A 16,765-nucleotide genomic window follows, 5' to 3' on the forward strand; every position below is an offset into this window, starting at 1 on the left:
TGTGAAATTTAATAAAGAAAACTCACTGGACTATATTATGTAATCAACTTCTCAAATTATTTTTGAGTTTGTTGGAGATCATAGGTTTCTGCAAAACTATTGATGACTCACTCCAGAGTGAAAGCTGTTCATTTCTGATATCTTATTTCTTGTCTTCTGACCAATTATTATCAATCCAGTGACATTCTTTTTATATTACAGCAACTTTAGGAATGTATTTAGTCCAAGTCTCCAGCTCAGTATTTTTAAATAATCTGCATTAACCTACACAAATTTAGTTGTTCCTTTTAACACATTTTCTCATTTTTAAGTGGTTTCACTTCTCTGAATTAGGCACAAGAGCAATGGATGCACTGACTATATTTTTGAACTCCTTGAAGGGTTTAGGATCTAAGTAGCTTGGGGTCAATGTTGGAGAGCAGCTGTTCAACACTTACATTGAAGTGCACTCTGTGCATTGTTCAGAGCCGTATTAAGATTTGCATTTCCTGCTCTGGGCTCCTCAGTGCACAGCTCCTTGAAGGAATTGTCACTGTCTGTCTCTAAATTTTTCACATCCCACTGTGGAATTTCATCTGTAGCCTCTCTTCAGTGTGGTCTGAGAGATAAAAGAGTCCTCAACATCTGCACACCAGATAAGCTGGAAAGGTGGCAACACCAGGTCCCACCCTGTACAAAGAAATCAAGCAAACAACTTTGCAAGAGAACAGTTTTTAAGACAGCTGGAGGAAAGAGCCACTACCCACCAGAGCAAGCAGAAGCTGAATATTTTCATGGTACCTGGAACCAGCCATGGGCCAAGGTAAGCAAAAATCCTTTTTGTTAGTTCCAAGCGTTTGCCAGCTGTGTGTCAGGAAGAGACAACTGCTCTTGCTCCAAGACAGTGTTCATGAGGCTTGTGGAAGAGCTGAGCTTGCAGGGCAGGAGCCAAGTGCTCTAAAGGCTTAGGGAGATCAGTTTGCATGGCAGACTGCACAGAAAGACACAGAAACCAAAAGCTGGTATTGGTGCCTGGGAGGAGTCGGAGAAGCAGCAAGAAGCAGCTAAGGCAGACAGGTGAGAGTTTGGAAGCAAAGGTAAGTGAATCTTTAGCACAGGGAATGAAGGGGTGGGAGGAATTGAGGAGACTACACAACTGAAACAGAGAGATGACCCAAGTGTTTGAGCCCCTGGAGCAGGGAAACAAGGTTCCAGGCAACCTTGAAGAAAGTGACAGTAAGATCCATGAAAAGTCATATGATGGAGAGGGAGCCAGACTCCACATCACTCAGTATTCTACAAGACAGAACAGACATCTTCACCACTGAGAAGAAAGCAGATGAGGTCAGAGCTGGCTCCTGAACTGGTGCAGGGCTTTGAACTGGGACAGCCATGATGGGATTTGAAAGCTGGACCAGAATCCTTCACTGAAAACATCACATGGAAAAAATGTATATGGGGAAAAGAGAAAAAAAGCACAGAATCCAGTAAGAGTCCCCAACAAACACAGAAGGGACAACCACAATGGGAGAAGTACCAATGCAGAGGAGAAGACAGGATGAGACATCAGGAGAGAGCAGAGCAGTGAAATCTGCAAGGACAGCAGTTATGGCTTTAGCACAGGAGCAATCAATTTAGATAGCAGAGAAATGCTCTATGGATTTTAATTTTGTAGCTGCAGAGGGAGAAGCATGGGTCAGCAAGGGGAGGTAGGTGACAGCATGTGTCACTTAAGGGGCAGCAGTTACAACCCACAGGGCCAAGGATCTGAGTGATGAGCTACAAGCCAAAGAGGTAAACAAGGTCGAGATGATCCCAAGGCTGAGATAAAACAGGGAGTAACTGGGTGCTTGAAATTGTGACAATTTTTTTTCTGTCTTCTGGTGTGGGAGAGAAGCACATATGATTGTATAAAGCCTGTGTGGGAGACAGGAGGAGAAGGAGGAGGATCTTTTCTGTCTCCTGCATCTCTGGGTATGGCATTGCCAACTGATGTGGTACAAAGTAGGAAAACTGGTTTTTGATCCAGCTGTGCATTTGAACCAGCAGTGAAGTTTGCACCAGTGCACTTAAGGATGTCAGGTGTAAGCAAAGGCAGCTCAACAGTCACTCAACACCAGAACAACCAAGCTCAGAGTGAAGGAGCCATTACTAGATAGAAAGTCACAAAGGCAGGAGGAGAATGTCTGAGTGGAGAAACACCTAATCAGCTGTTTGTGTGTCCCAGAATGTGGCTCAGGGCCCTACTGCAGCCAGCTCACAGCCCCAAACTCATTCTCTATCTTCACACACGACAGGTCTGAGCATCCAAAAATGCGATTTCATGATCCCAGAGAACAACAAAAGCCACCACACAGAAGAAATCAGCACTAAAAGGCTCATAGTGAGGCGGGGACAGCCATTCACCATCAGTGTGAGCTTCTCAGCTCCAATACACAACTACCTGAAGCAGATGAAGAGGACCTTCCTCATCGTACAGACAGGTAATGCCATTACAAACCTACCAGAGCTCTGCTCCTCCACCCACCTGAAGAACAGAGCTGGGGGCAAAAGCCATCTCCAGAGCTGGGCAGGGGTGCCAAAGTTAGATGTGAGGCCAGTGAACTGTTTATGTAAGGCAAAGTAGAGTCTCCAGCTGCTGCAGGGTCACAACCAGATCCTTTCCAGAAGAGACACTGCAGCACAATAACCAACACAGCGTCACTATTCCATGATTACAAAATACTCATGAGATCCCTTCTGGCTTTTGGCGTAGGAATGTTCAAACCCAGCTGGCCTATCACAGGTTTTTCTGTTAGAATGTTTTCTAGTGAGACCCCTGAGAAGGGCAGCAGTTTTCAGCCCCAGCTTGTTTTACCATATTGTGAGCACTGGGCTGTGACTTCTGTTACAAGACACTAAATTCCACAGGAACAGCAGGGCTGCACCATTCTCCTCATTCCTGGTTTCTACAAATCTATGGAAAGCACATCTCCCTTTCAAGCATGGAGGTCTGAGTGCAATACTGACCTTAGCAATGTTCAGTGGGCATTAAGCTGCTAAAGGGCCATGGCCTCTCACAGGGTGAGCTATGGCTCCAGGGATGGACAAGGTCCCTGCAGTCGGCACAGGTGAGGAATAAACAATGTTTGGAATAAACACAACCAGATTTCTTTGTCTGCAGGACCACATTCTTCCAAAGCAGATGAAATCCAGGCTGAATTTCCTATCTCCAGCCTGGGAGACCAGAAGCAGTGGAGTGCAGCAGTGGAGGAACAGGACCCAAACTTCTGGACCCTGTGTGTGAACACACCTGCCAATGCCCCCATTGGCCAGTACACTCTGCTTTTACGTGCCTCCAAATCCTCTCAATTCCTGGGCAACTTCACCCTCCTCTTTAATCCCTGGTGCCGAGGTAAGTGGTCAGAAACAGAAAACCAGGCTGGATCAGTCATTTCACAAAAAAAACTTTGGAGCTGTGGCGCTGCCTCCATGGAGGGAGGCTGGGGCTGACTCACCCAGTGCTCCTTCCACTCCTGCCCTGCTCCTCACAGCACCTCAGGAGAGAGGTGGGGGCTCATAAAGCCCAAAGTGCCTCAGCACTTTTGCCTCTTTGCTGGAGTACTCCACTGCAAGATCCCTGTCCTTCTGCTGAGGGAAAAATGTTTGATTAAGTGTGTCCTATAATAGAAATTTTAGGATGAGTCAAGATTGCAATTGGTCTGGTTAAGGCCACTGTATTTTTCTTAGTATTAGAACTTACCAGCCAGGAGAGCAGAAGAGCTAGCCAGTGCAACAGCCTGGGTCCAGAGGAACTTTTTGGACGAGGAAATGGCGATGACAATTAAATTCTTCTTTCTGTCCGATTTACCGTTTGTTGTATTTTTCAGGGCAGAATGCCAGGGACTGCCAAAGCACAGTGGAATCTGCTGATGCATGAGAGATGCAAGTGCATCTGAGACCAGCAATGCTTTCTCCCTGATGCTTTTTTCCTCTAATCTAGATGATGAGGTGTTCTTGGCTAATGAGGCACAGCGGCAGGAGTACATTTTAAACCAAGATGGCATCATCTACCAGGGGACTGAAAATGCAATCCTAGCCCAACCCTGGGACTTCAGTCAGGTAAGCAAGAGGTCCAATATGTCTGTGCTCTCTTCCAACCACCAGCAGAGGAAAGGTACATAAATCTGGTGTGTACAGGATGCTCTGATGAAAGAGTTCTATTCACCTCCATGTTCTCTGCGCCCACTACCTCCCGTGCAGGAGAACAGGGACCTGTGTATGAAGTCCTATAACCCAGCACATGTAATTTTAGCTTCCTTCTCTGACAGTCCTCTATAAAGGAATATATTGATCTGTATCTGAGCTTTGTGTGCCTTCCTTTCATCAACAGGTATAAAAGTATTTAACAGAGCTCAGTAATACTGTCTCTATGTAACAGGTAAAGTGAGGACAAGAAGATCTTTCTGTTTGTCTAAGGCCATCTGACATAGCCAGTGATTATTTCACTTTTGTGCCAGCAGATCATAACAGTGCCTCTGTGCCAACCTAGAGAGTGCTCCAGAAAAGCATCAATTTCCCTCACTCAGGGGACACAGTATCATGCTGACACATTTCCCACCTTCAGTAAAGTTGGAGGTCTGTCCTCAGCTCCCCCTGCAAGTCTCTGCCTGGAGCCCTCCTTCACAGCCCCCTTACCTAAAACTATCAGCAGAAAGGGAGAAACAATCTGCACAGTCACAAACCCTTGTAGGGACTCAGGAGAACAAAAGTTCATGGAGAATTTCCTGAAGTGATGTCTTCTTGTTTCAGTTTGAGGAGGATATGGTTGACATCTGCTTCATCCTGCTGGCTCTGGGGGAGCACTTCCAAAGAGAAAAGGATCCTGCCCAGCGCAAAAACCCCGTCCACGTCTGCAGAGCAGTTGCTGCCATGGTAAGGAGGGCAGAGAGCAGCCCTGACCCGAGCAGGGGGCACCTTCTCACCCTCAGGTCAGGCCAAACCGCTGACCAAAGAGGAAGCCAGTTCCAAACAACACCTGCTGCCCATCTCCAGCCTGTCCTGATACTCCCTCAGCAGACAAGTAGTGCTGCAGGAGGTTCTTAGCAGTGAAAATGCACTTACTGAATAAATCTCAGAGGAGACTGCTGCCCCTGTTCTGCTCAGCCATGACTTTCATGCTTTGCACAAAACAAGTCCTCTTGGTTTCATCTGCTTTGAGAGCAGCTTCCACAAACAGGATCAGGTGGACCTACCAAAGAGAGGCAATTCCTTAATGCATCTTTCTCTCTTCCTTCTCCACAGCTGAACTGCAGTGAGTTTAGAAGCCTGACAGAATATGAGCCTGGGCAACACTATAATGGGACAGCCCCTTCCACGTGGCTGAGAAGCAGCCCCATCCTCCAGCAATGGATTGCGTCAAAATTCCAGCCCGTGCGCTACGGGAGGTGCTGGGTGTTTGCTGCAGTCCTGTGTTCAGGTACAGTGCTGCTACAGCCTTTAATCTTCAGCTGAGAGGCAGATCTTTAGTTTCATCAACACTCAGCATCACTGCCTTTGAGATAAGAGTATCAGTACATCCCATCCATTCACTGAATGTTCATGTGAAATCCTATTTCCTGGGGGAGGAATGCCTCTTGCAAAGTCCAAACAACAGACCTGGTGCCATTCCTAACAGGCCTAGCACCAGAAGAGGCTCTACATCCATCAGCAGAGACACTCTTAGGGCAGGATGCACAACTGATTCACAGCTCTCTCTTCTACACAGTTCTGAGGTGCCTGGGAATTCCTACCAGGGTGGTCACTGGCTTTACGTGGGCTCACAACACCAAGAGCAGCCTGAGTGTGGATGAGTATTATGATGAAGATGGGACACTGCTGACACAGGACAAGAGTGCTCGTGTCTGGTAAGAACACATGGCAGGGCCCAAGCAAGAATTTGAGACAATACTTGGATGTGGGAAATGAAACACAGGGGAAAGGAGAGAGGTAAAACAGCTGCAAGGAGGTGACAGGAGACAGCTCAGCTGAGATCCTGTCTACAAGACTTGTTCTTGATAAACTGCTGCAATCCAAACTCGAGAGTGCCCCATTTCTAGAGCCCACAAAGAAAGAATGATAGCCCAGTCCAGCTGCAGAAACTCCACTTGTTTCTCCACACACAACTCTGCTCTTCTCAATATGAACTGAACTCTTTCAAGGGAGCATTAACTGGCTGTGGTTTGGCAAAAGCTTTACTGTACTTCAGGGCTCAGTCCTTGGATATAAGCTCATGCTGTTGCCTCCTGCAGGACCTTCCACGTTTGGAATGAATGCTGGATGGCTCGTTCAGACTTGCCACCAGAGTACAGTGGGTGGCAGGCACTGGATGCCACCTGCCAGGAAAAAAGCAAAGGTAAGATATCAGAGATGGGCTTGAGTAAAAGCAGGGGGAAAGTGAAGCAGGGGCAAATAAAGCTGTTCAATATTCCTCCTTTGCCATCTTCCAGTGGAAGGATGCAAAAAGACAGGAACTCACTCACCCTGTTGACTTTAGGCACAAAACTATCATTTATCTGTTTGGTTTGTGCAGCTCATGTAGCTCTAAGAGCTCTATCACTGCTTCCTAAGGGCCTCCTAAAGTAAATATTTCACCAGTATAGGTCTAAACTAGGGGATGGGTTTAGTTGGGAAAGCATCTGATTCTTAACTGGACAACATTTTCTCTTCAGGTCTATCCTTCTGTGGGCCAGCCCCTGTTCATGCCATCAAGGAAGGGGACACACAAGCTGATTATGATGTCTGCTACTTCTTTGCTGCCATCAATGCCAAGTGTCATGTCTGGATACACAAAGCAGATGACACCCTCAAGCCAGCTTTTGGTGGCACAAAATACACCGGTAACAACATCAGCACCAAGAGCGTTGGCAGTGAGCGCTGTGAGGACATCACACAAAACTACAAATATCCTGAAGGTATGGGGCAGGCATGGGGCTGAGCACGTTCCTTGGCACTATTACAAGTCAGGAGTGAAAGACTAGAGCAGAGCCAAATTAGAGCACCAGCGTCATCCACTTCTCACTACTTTCCCTTCTTCAGTGGCACTAGAACACCTAATTCTCCTTGTCTACAGAGCCAAAGCAGAGGTCATCACCCAAACTTCACCCTGCTTAATGGCATTAAGGTCTGTGGAGGACCAGGTGTTTTTAACCAAGCACTTTCATGTCTGGAATACCTTTTCTGATTTCTGTTATCTCTACACTCTGTACATCCACCTCCCATTACCTCTGTAATATAAATATGGATAGATGTATTTCAGACTCCAGCTTTCTGAAAAGGACTGTTGTTCTCTCAGATACTGCCTAAATCTCTTCCTCAACAAGTAGCTCCCCTTCAGAATCTGAGTGCTGTTTCCCTGGCTCAACCATAACACCCCATCTTAACCTGTGGCTTCTTGTCTCCATGGCTGCAGGAGACAACTGCAACTTCTCTACACATGAAAGCATGGAACTATGTCTTAGCTACAGCAACAAAAAAGCAGCTGCCTCCTCTACTCTGAGATGCTAGCACCAAGGTGTTTTAAAAACTATGACATCTATTCCCAAGTAGAATCTGTCAGCCACATCCAGTGAATATCCTGACAGCTAAAGCTGTCAAACCAGAAGCACAAAGGATGCTTCTGTGCTCTTAGAAACAGTTATCTATAGTACTACCAGGAGAAATAAATGCAATTCTTCTGCTGCTTCTCACTAGTAAACAGGAAAGAGTATCTAAGTATGTGCTTCCTTCTTTTTGTGAAGGTTCTCTCCAGGAAAAAAAAGCACTTGACAAAGCCTGCAGAAATATGAAGGAACTTGAGACAACCAGCAGCAGCAGCACACAGTTTATCTTCATTCCTACTGCTCTGGAAGAGCCAGTGAACCTTTTCATCCACTTCCAGTCAAGTAGTTCTTTGCAACTGGGACAAGATATTACTCTTTCCATTGAAGTGTTTAACCACAGTGATAGAGAAAAGGCTACTCATCTGGTAGTTGGGATCCAGGCTCTGCATTATAATGGTGTGCCCATTGCCCAACTTTGGAAGGAAGAGTTTCATTTTAACCTCCCCAGCAATTCAGGTAAGGACTCTCCTGGGTGCATGGCTAGAAAAGTCCTCTAGTGCTCTCATTTCAGAAAAATTCTCCTAGCCCTACGTTTACAAAAGGTTGGCTAAATAGTTGATTCTAGGTGACTTCCCAGAGAGATTGTGGAATCTCCCTAATTGGAGATATTCCAGAACTGACTGGACACAATCCTGTTTCCTGGGATGACCCTGCTTGGACAGGGAGGTTGGACCAGATGACCCACTATTGTCCATTCCAACCTCACACATTCTGTGAAATAAAACACTTTGGCAACACCACCTTAGAGATTTTCAGTCTGCAAATCCACTTGAGGTCACTTAAGCATTTAAATGCTGCAGGTTTTAGTACAAAAATTGAGTACAATGTTGGGCACTGAACACTCCAAGGTGTCATGCAGGGAAAGACCAGACTGCATCAGACTCAGACTCATCACCTGTTATTTCACCACTCTGTTCCAGTCAATAACCTGCAGGTCTCTGTGCCTTACACATGGTTTGGAAAAGAGCTGGGAGAGAACCACCTGCTCAGGCTGACTGCTGTGCTGAGAGATGAGGACTCCTCCTACATGTACCTGGCACAGGAAGAAATCAGCCTTTGTGATTCCCCTCTCACCATTGAGGTAAGATTGGGCTGTCATTCTGCCACTGTAGTAGGGAGAAAACAGCTTTCATAGTCATAAGCAGCAAAACAATTCTTCTGGATTCAGGGGCTCTCTGAGAAACCAGAGCAGAAGAAATTAAACTGGACTTTGCCTCTTCTGGCAAATGGCACCTCAGGCACTGAAAAATCACACCTCTCCCTTTAATCATAGAACATATCTTCTCTTAGTTTCAGCTCATTTGCTTCTTTCAACAGTTCCCAGAAAACATGGTCCAGTATGAGCCAAGCACAGCAAAGATCAGCCTCCAGAACCCCCTCATGGAAGCCCTGGAGCAGTGTGTGATAGCAGTGGCAGGGCGAGGGCTCATTTACAGACAAAGGAATTACAGGTAAGTGCAAAGGGATGACCCAAGAACAGCACATGGAAAAAGACAGAATACAAGCAAAAGAAACCCTTGCACAGGAAAGGCTGTCCCCAAAAATAACCAGGCAACAACATGGCAGGAAGGTATCACTACAGCATGAAAGCCCCAAGGATCCCATCCTTTATTTACAGATAATACAGATGATTTTCACACTGGAAAGGAGAACAGCTGAGAGAACTTTCAACAGATGTGCAATACCTAAGTTGAAGCCAATATGGCATCTATGAAAGCTTCAACATCAAAGGCATAGACAGCAAAACGAAAACCTCCTGCCAACAAAAATGATAACAGAGAAATGCCCCAAGAATTAATCAGAAACACACATGAAATAAGACAAAGTTAGAGGTCACTGAAATGAGCTATGAAATTTAGAAACTATTTGCTGTTGAGAAATCAATTACTTTCTAGTGAGCAACTTGAACATCCTTAAGTGGAATAAAACTGTACTGTTTATGACATCTTCCCATCCATTACCCACTGTAAACAATAAAGACAGTGGTGTCTTCCCCTTCTCTACTGAAGAACCAGGCAAATGTGACTTAGCCAAGAGCCACCAAAGGGGCATGCTCCTCTTCACATGACAAACACCCCACATTTGTCTCAAGAAGCTGCATTAGGACAACGTCCCCTTAGATGTCTCCATGGAGGGTTTCAACTCTCCTGTCCTATCTCCCTCCCAAACTACTGTTAGATGACAATTTTACTATAGCTGTTTTGAGTAACTGCCAGCTTTCTCCTATTTCTTTTTTTTCTTTCCTTTTTGGCACCACTTTCCTGTCCAGCTAATGCATATCCCAGACACAGGAAACTAAAACCACAAAGAGGGATGATTCCTGTATAATCCCTTCTCTCCTTTCAGGTTGGGCTCTGTGCAAGCTAAAAGCACTCAAGAGCTGCAAATCCCATTCACCCCTACCCAAGCAGGGCCCAGAAGACTCACTGCACGTCTCAGCTGCCTCCAGCTGCAGAACCTGAAGAGCTACAGAACTGCCAACATTGCAGCTGCCTGAGGCCCAGCTCAGAACAGGTTTTTACAAAAGGGTGGCCGTGAGCTGTACCCTGGTCATGGGCAAACACAGATGTTAACAGTTTAATAAAAGCTGTATTTAAAACCATGTCTGATTTTGATTATTTGCACAAACTCAACTCTCATCTGCCATTATGTCTACTCTCTGCAGTTTTAGAAGCTGAACCTCACTGTGACAATGATGGGCTGAATGCTGAAGCCAACATTGCAGTTCTCACCACACCGGTGTTGAGCCCACCAGTGCTTAAGTCTTTGCCCTACCTGTGACAAAGTCAAGGGTATCCTGGAACTTTAAAGTGATGATAGATGCAGCATGTCTCTAGGGATATATATATAGGGGGATATCTCCCCCTATAGATCCTTGGCATTGGTAAGGTAGTAAACAATATTTTCTGCTGCTTTCTGAGGAAATAAAAAAGAGAAAGCTCATTTACTGCTCTCTAAAGTTAGACACGAAATAGCAGCAGTGCAGCACATTTTATAATTATTCACTGGGTTGCTTGCAAAAGAAGCAAGACCCTTTCATTCTGTATATATCCTCTGCCCTCTGAAGATAGATAAAACAACTAATGTAAATCTAGCAATATTTTATTTTTCTCTGAACCCCACAGTCGTTGTAATGTCTGAAGAATGGGGCACATTAAGAAGCAGCACTGCATCATCCCAAGAATCCAAGCAAAATGACACTTTCTGCAATGACAAACGGCAACTTCCTGGAGAAGTTCTTCCAAATAGCAGTGAAGTTCTCTCCTACATTGTTCTTATCATTTTCCAAACAGCTGAAGAACAGCAAAGTTCACTGGAAATTCAGATGCCAGAGCCAGTGGCAGCAACACACGTAGGCACAGAGGAGTTAAAGTTGACCCTGTGTGAAGTTCTTGACTTTGTTCATGTTGTGATCTACTGCACCAGTTAGAAACTGCACCCAGCCTTCCTCTGATGGTGGACATACATGGCTTGTCCTGCAAAAGTGGAGGAAATTCATTAGGGAAGCCTCCTGGTGTGTTATGCATCCAGGCAAGACAGGGGTATTGTAAAGCTCTGATTAACCAGCAGTAAAACAGGGATGCTCTAGCCCCAGAGGGCTTTGAGCAAGGAAGAGCCCACACTCATGTCTGCAATCCCAAACCCAAAACAAGGGAACCACTATCATCCCTAGCATCTTTTTCTTACTCCCATCCCTTTGTGATTAGATAACATCATCAATGCTCTGAAATGCCAGCATCTACTGTCTAGAAATGAGTCATCTTTGACATGAGGCAGAAAGGTATCAACCTTCATAGCAGGGAACACACGCTTATAAAGCTGCAGCTCATACTCACTTTGCAATCTCTAAGACTTTCTTTAATACTGAGGCCAATTTAGCAGCCTGGAAAGAAACAAAAAGGAAATAAGGTGAGCCAAATGAGAGGAAAAGGAGGGTCTGAACAGTACCAGAAAATAAAGAGGACTATAGGGATGCACAAAAGCCAAGAATAAATAAAAGTGTCAAGGATCCAGATGCAGAATGTAGTTACCTATGACTACCACACTGGAAGTGCCTCCCAACCTACTCCCAGCTGTGAAGGTAAAAAAAAAAAAACCTGTCTCTTTTTTAATGCATACATTAAAATGCTTTTTTTTAAAAAAAAAAAAAAAAAAAAAAAAAAGCCTTTTAGACTCCCCGGACTGATATTAAAGTACAAAGTTGCAAGTGAGTGGTTTTAATGCAATTTGATACTAAATAATTCTTTTTTATTCCAAAAAAAAAAAAAATCAAGCCACTGGCCAAAGGCATGAAACCAGGGTTAAGAATGAAAGAAATCCCAGATATGAGGAGATTTGTACTTGATTTATGATGCAAGGGATGTTTCAAAGCTCAATCAGGTTGACAGAGTGTTGCCCAGTCAAGTTTTGAGTGTTGCCAAAGATGCAGACTCCACTGCTTCTCCAAGCAGCTTGTTTCAGTGCTTAAATACACTCACTGTAAGAGTTTTTCGTTTCATAGATAGCTTTATTTGAGCAAGACTGCACTACCCAAGGAAGGAGGTATATCTGCAGTACCTACGCAGCCTTAGACATCACTTTCCTGAGATTCTATCACTGGAAATCTCTATGAATTATAGTCAGAGCTGAAGTGTTAAGTACCCTGAAGAGGTACAGATGCAGAATGTGTGTCCACCTGAAGGAAGTATGCAAGAACAAAGGGCACTCTTCATCCCTAAGAAATTATTACTGAGGCAGTTACTAGCACCCATCTCTCCCTGAAATCACATAACCCCTCCAATCTGATTTCTTCCTATTCCCTGTGCTCAGATGCTCAGACACTGAGGTATCAGTACTGCAGATACTCACATTAAGTCGCACAGCCAACGGGTTCACAGGTGGGTACATGCTCAGTGCCAGCTCATCAACACTGGAACAGAAAAGAGGGGAGCAAGGAAGGAATGTTCTGGTAGCACAACTCACAGACCCTGGTCAAAGCCTGCACCCATCCTGAATGCAGGTCAGGAACAACAGAGAGATGTCAGCTGTACCTATGGGATGCTTCCCACTGCCTTCTCAGTCACCTGTGTGTCCCTCTCACCATGGAGTGAGATGTGGTCACAGCTCCATCCCCTATGCTTCTCTCCTGACCTACACAACCCTTAACAGCTTAACAGCCTTCCCACCACATCTGTGTCCAACACCTGCTCACAGCTCCAGTATCATAAAGGTTGTTCCTAACTCCTCACTCAAAACCTCCAAGAAAGATCAGGACTGCTCTAGAGGGAAAAGCAGCATGGGGAGAATCCTGCTTACCTTGGGCTGATCTCATTAGCAATGTCTGCCAGGTCATCCAGCTGTGCAATGTGCTCTGGAGAATCAGCTTTGCCATGGGCCTTCACTGCAGCCAAGACCTTCTTCAGGCAAGCTTTAGAAGCCTTCATCAATCCCATGCAGGAGCTGAGCAGCTGCCGGTCAGCCTCTGACCAGTATGTGTCTCTGTTGCCCCGAAAGCCCAGCTCTTCATCTTCCATGATGTCCCCATAGGGGTCCTGCCCTTCCACCAGTGCCTGAGAACACAGAGGCACTGAAAACCCAGAGCCTAACATCAATTCCAGTAATACCCAGGAGCAAAGGGAAAGCATAATCTAGACATCATATAAATAATTAACAGAGAACTCTCAGTTGGTTAATTCTAAAATGACCAGATTAAGAAAAACCATCACTCTAACAGTGCAAACAGCAAGAACCTGGTGAATTCTTACATGATCCTAAATTGCCTCCCCTATCCCCAATTCAGGACATGGCTTTACAAAAATCTTACACAAAGTAAACCAGGCTTGAGAATAAAATCTCATTAAAATCCATGCAAAAACCAATAATCTATGTCACGTTGGAGCAAATTTATATTAAAGCCTGTATGTAAAATAATTTCTGTGTTCCATCACTGAACCACCATAGAGGGTGGCTGGGCACTGGAACAGGCTCCCCGGAGAAGAGGTCACAGCCTCAAGCCTGCCAGAGTTCAAGGAGCGTTTGGACAACTCTCAGTCACAGGGTGGAATTGTTTGGGTTGTCCTGTGCAGGACAAGGAGCTGGACTTGATGCTCCTTGTGTATCCCTTCCAATTCAGAATATTCTGAGTCTATGAATCCACCACTGCAAGTTCCTCTAAGGCTTAGGGGTTTCCTTACATGTTCCATCTCCTCCACAGCATCCTTGACCACACCTAGAGATGAAGCCAGAGCCGACACAACTGCTGCCTGGTTATCTGCAAAAGCAAAAGGATGACAACTGTGGCACCCCACTGTTTCAAATCAGTTTGCAACAACCTCCATCTAGGCTTGCAATCAATGTAGGATCAAACTTCTTGCAGAGCTCAGAGCTGCACTGTTGTCAGGCAAAGAATCTGACCTGATTTCCAAGCTTATACATTTCAAAACCAGTCAAGATTTTGAGTTATTCTCCATTCAGTCTTCATTGTACCAGCTGGAACACCCTTGCAAAAGCTTTTGCTATTCAAAGACAGAACATCCTAGAGCTGTTGCTCTGCATTTACAACGCTCACCTCGTGGCAGGTTAGACACTTGCTCACAGGCCTCCCACACACCTCCAGTTGATATCAGCTGTTCCTGAGACAAGCTAAAAGAAAACAAAACAAAACCCTCAAGGTTAGAGTCAATAACAGCACTGTGCTAGACTGTGGTTTAGTTTTCTGCACCAAAGATGATAAACACCAGCAAAAGTTCTGCTGCAAAGATGTCACCAACCAGCTTGTCACTAGGATGCCATGTCTGTGTAAAGCCCTTGCTGCCTCCTACCAAGTATACTTTAACTTTTTCTTGCCTTTTTTCCCAAAAATTATCCCAAAATCACAGAACCATGCAATTGAAAATTACAACCTCTCCGCTGGGGCATTGAGAATTGTGTCTGTGAGTTGGATCATCCCTTCCACCACTTCAGTGGTAGCATCTCGAACCATCTTCCGAAGGGTAGTACCTGGGTGAGACAGAGAAAGAGCAGGAAAGTTGGCACAAAGTCAGCACTGACAGAAAGCAAGTGCTGAAGATGAACACACACACTGCTCTGTTTGTGTGGATACGCTGTACAAATGAAGTTGTGTATTTTGAAGAAAGGAAAATGCTTCCCAGTTCCAAAAGAACTCCGGACAAGGATTTCAAAACTTCATACATGTCAATGCTCAATCAACTACACAACTTCCTACATCATCACTCTCCCACAAATGGAAAACTGCAGCAGCAGACAGACAAGTACCTCACTCATAAACATGTTCAAAGTCTACAGAACAGCTGATAATGGGATACCATGCTAAGGAAAACTTGCTGATACCAGACCTCATTAGGCTCTGAAATGTGCATTTACTACATCACTGAAACACTGGGTTTCTCTACATAGTGGTGGTGAAAGAACCACCATCCTATACACTGGTGACTGCCTTGCTGTCACTAGCTCACCTTGGCCCTTGGGTAGCCAGTAGTACACCGTGGCAACTGCAAGAATGGCATTTTGGACATCCTCACTCAGCTTCCGGCAATTCTGAAAATGGAGAGGCAAAAGGGTCACCCATGAGTAACTCACAGCTGCACCACATTTAGAAATCCTCACAAGCAATCACTGGCTTTCAGACTGCTCTGAGTAAACAAATACAGCACAAGAAGGCACCATAAGCAAGCTGTGTGCATCTTAACCTGCCTTGTGATATAGTAACAAAACACTCCCTGGTGTGATGGTCATGCACCAGAGAGGAAAAAGTAACTTAGATCATTATTCTGAACTGAAGGTCTTTTTTTTTTCTCTCCTCTGAACACCTGTATGATAAACTTCTCACAACTGATAGCAAAAATATTGCATATTCTTTTAAACCTAAGGTCTGTATTCTCCAATAATCTGATTCTATCAGCAACGAGCAGTAGCTGTGAAAGAACATAAGAACACTTTTATTTAGTATATCTCCCTACGTTACAAAAATTAGTTCTCAGGGCAGTTCTTGGATTATACTAATACACTCTGCAGTACACAGCCCATTTAGTCCAACGAACCAAGAAATTCCTGAAGCTTCCACACACACTGCAATTTCAGTCTGTCAAGGCTTTCTCTCACCTCTGCAGAAGGTAGTGGAGGCCTTGAGAATGCCAGACTCAGCTTTGTAGCTTCCTGTGATGTTACTTGGAATGTCTGACCTTAAAAAAAAATCCAACAGGAGCAAAAGAAGAGAAAGTAACTCCGGTACAAGATAAAAGAACAGAGCAGCTTGATGAGCAGTAGCCCTGATTCTACTACTTGCTTACTATTACACCCAAGCCATACAAACATATAAACTAAACCCCACTACAAAGAAAAATTTCCTGCTGCATTTGTGCCATGCATGTTGTTTGTGTCCTGTGTCTGCCTTTTCTCACCTGGCTGGCAGCGATAGCCAGAACCCCAGCCTGCATCCCGGTTCATGACCTGCTCACCAGGATGTGCCAGGAGGCTTTTAATAGAGACCTTTATAAATCTTTTATGAACGGTTCAATACCGGCCTTTGCTTTGCCACACCTTGGAGTGTCTGGTGACCAGAGTTAGGGCGGTCAGGCACTGGAATAGGATGGCCTGGGCGGTGGTGGAGTCACTAACCCTGGGGATGTTTAGGAGGCTGGATCTGGCACTGACGTGGTTTAGGATTTGCAGACGTAGAGCTGGGTTAACGGCTAGACTTGATCTTAAACATCTCTCTCTTCCAGCCTTGCCGATTCCGTGACTCCCTGAGGGGAGGGCACGCCCCACAGCTGAGACCCGCGGAGATAGCAGCCCTGCCCCGGCCCTCCGAATCCCGGCCCGGCCGCTCCCCGCCCGTACCTAGCGCGTCCCAGAAGCGCGGCAGCTCGAACGGCTCTCGGCCCTCGCTCGGCTCTCCCTCTGCAACGGCACAGACACAGCTCAGCCCGCGGGGAGCCGGCCCGGCTCGGCCCGACCCCCGCCCGGCCCCGGCCCCGGCCCGCACCTCGCAGCCGCGCCAGCACCGCCCGCAGCGCCCCGCGCACGTCCCGCAGCGGCTCCCGCGCCTCCATCGCTGCGGGGCGGCCCCGGAGCGCCCCGCGCGTCACGTCCGCTCCGGCAGCGGCTGGAGGGGCCCCGCCCCACAGACAACCTCACAGAGACAGCCCCAGAGAGACAGCCCCACCCCA

General features: G+C 45.9%; 2 protein-coding genes across 2 annotated transcripts; one reads left to right on the top strand and one right to left on the bottom strand.

Annotated features, from left to right (window-relative positions):
* Positions 1-657: 657 nt before the first annotated feature.
* EPB42 (erythrocyte membrane protein band 4.2) lies at positions 658-10,200 on the top strand. Its single transcript, XM_041478697.1, has 13 exons — positions 658-802; positions 2,277-2,462; positions 3,143-3,373; positions 3,962-4,080; positions 4,771-4,893; positions 5,263-5,437; positions 5,726-5,864; positions 6,249-6,352; positions 6,669-6,911; positions 7,737-8,054; positions 8,519-8,679; positions 8,916-9,049; positions 9,945-10,200. The coding sequence occupies exons 1-13, from the start codon at positions 793-795 to the stop codon at positions 10,093-10,095; spliced, it is 2,094 nt and encodes a 697-aa protein (XP_041334631.1). The 5' UTR covers positions 658-792; the 3' UTR covers positions 10,096-10,200.
* A 484-nt stretch (positions 10,201-10,684) lies between these two features.
* On the bottom strand, positions 10,685-16,730 carry CCNDBP1 (cyclin D1 binding protein 1). The gene is made up of 11 exons (XM_041478698.1): positions 16,582-16,730; positions 16,437-16,496; positions 15,699-15,778; positions 15,053-15,134; positions 14,480-14,576; positions 14,146-14,219; positions 13,772-13,848; positions 12,894-13,147; positions 12,447-12,507; positions 11,435-11,481; positions 10,685-11,074 (listed from the first exon to the last, which is right to left on the bottom strand). Exons 1-11 carry the CDS (start codon positions 16,646-16,648, stop codon positions 10,966-10,968), a joined length of 1,008 nt encoding a protein of 335 aa, XP_041334632.1. The 5' UTR covers positions 16,649-16,730; the 3' UTR covers positions 10,685-10,965.
* Between the last annotated feature and the right edge of the window lie 35 nt (positions 16,731-16,765).

This window comes from Pyrgilauda ruficollis, unplaced genomic scaffold (genome assembly GCF_017590135.1).
Source record: "Pyrgilauda ruficollis isolate IOZ18807 unplaced genomic scaffold, ASM1759013v1 scaffold46, whole genome shotgun sequence".
Taxonomy (NCBI): domain Eukaryota; kingdom Metazoa; phylum Chordata; class Aves; order Passeriformes; family Passeridae; genus Pyrgilauda; species Pyrgilauda ruficollis.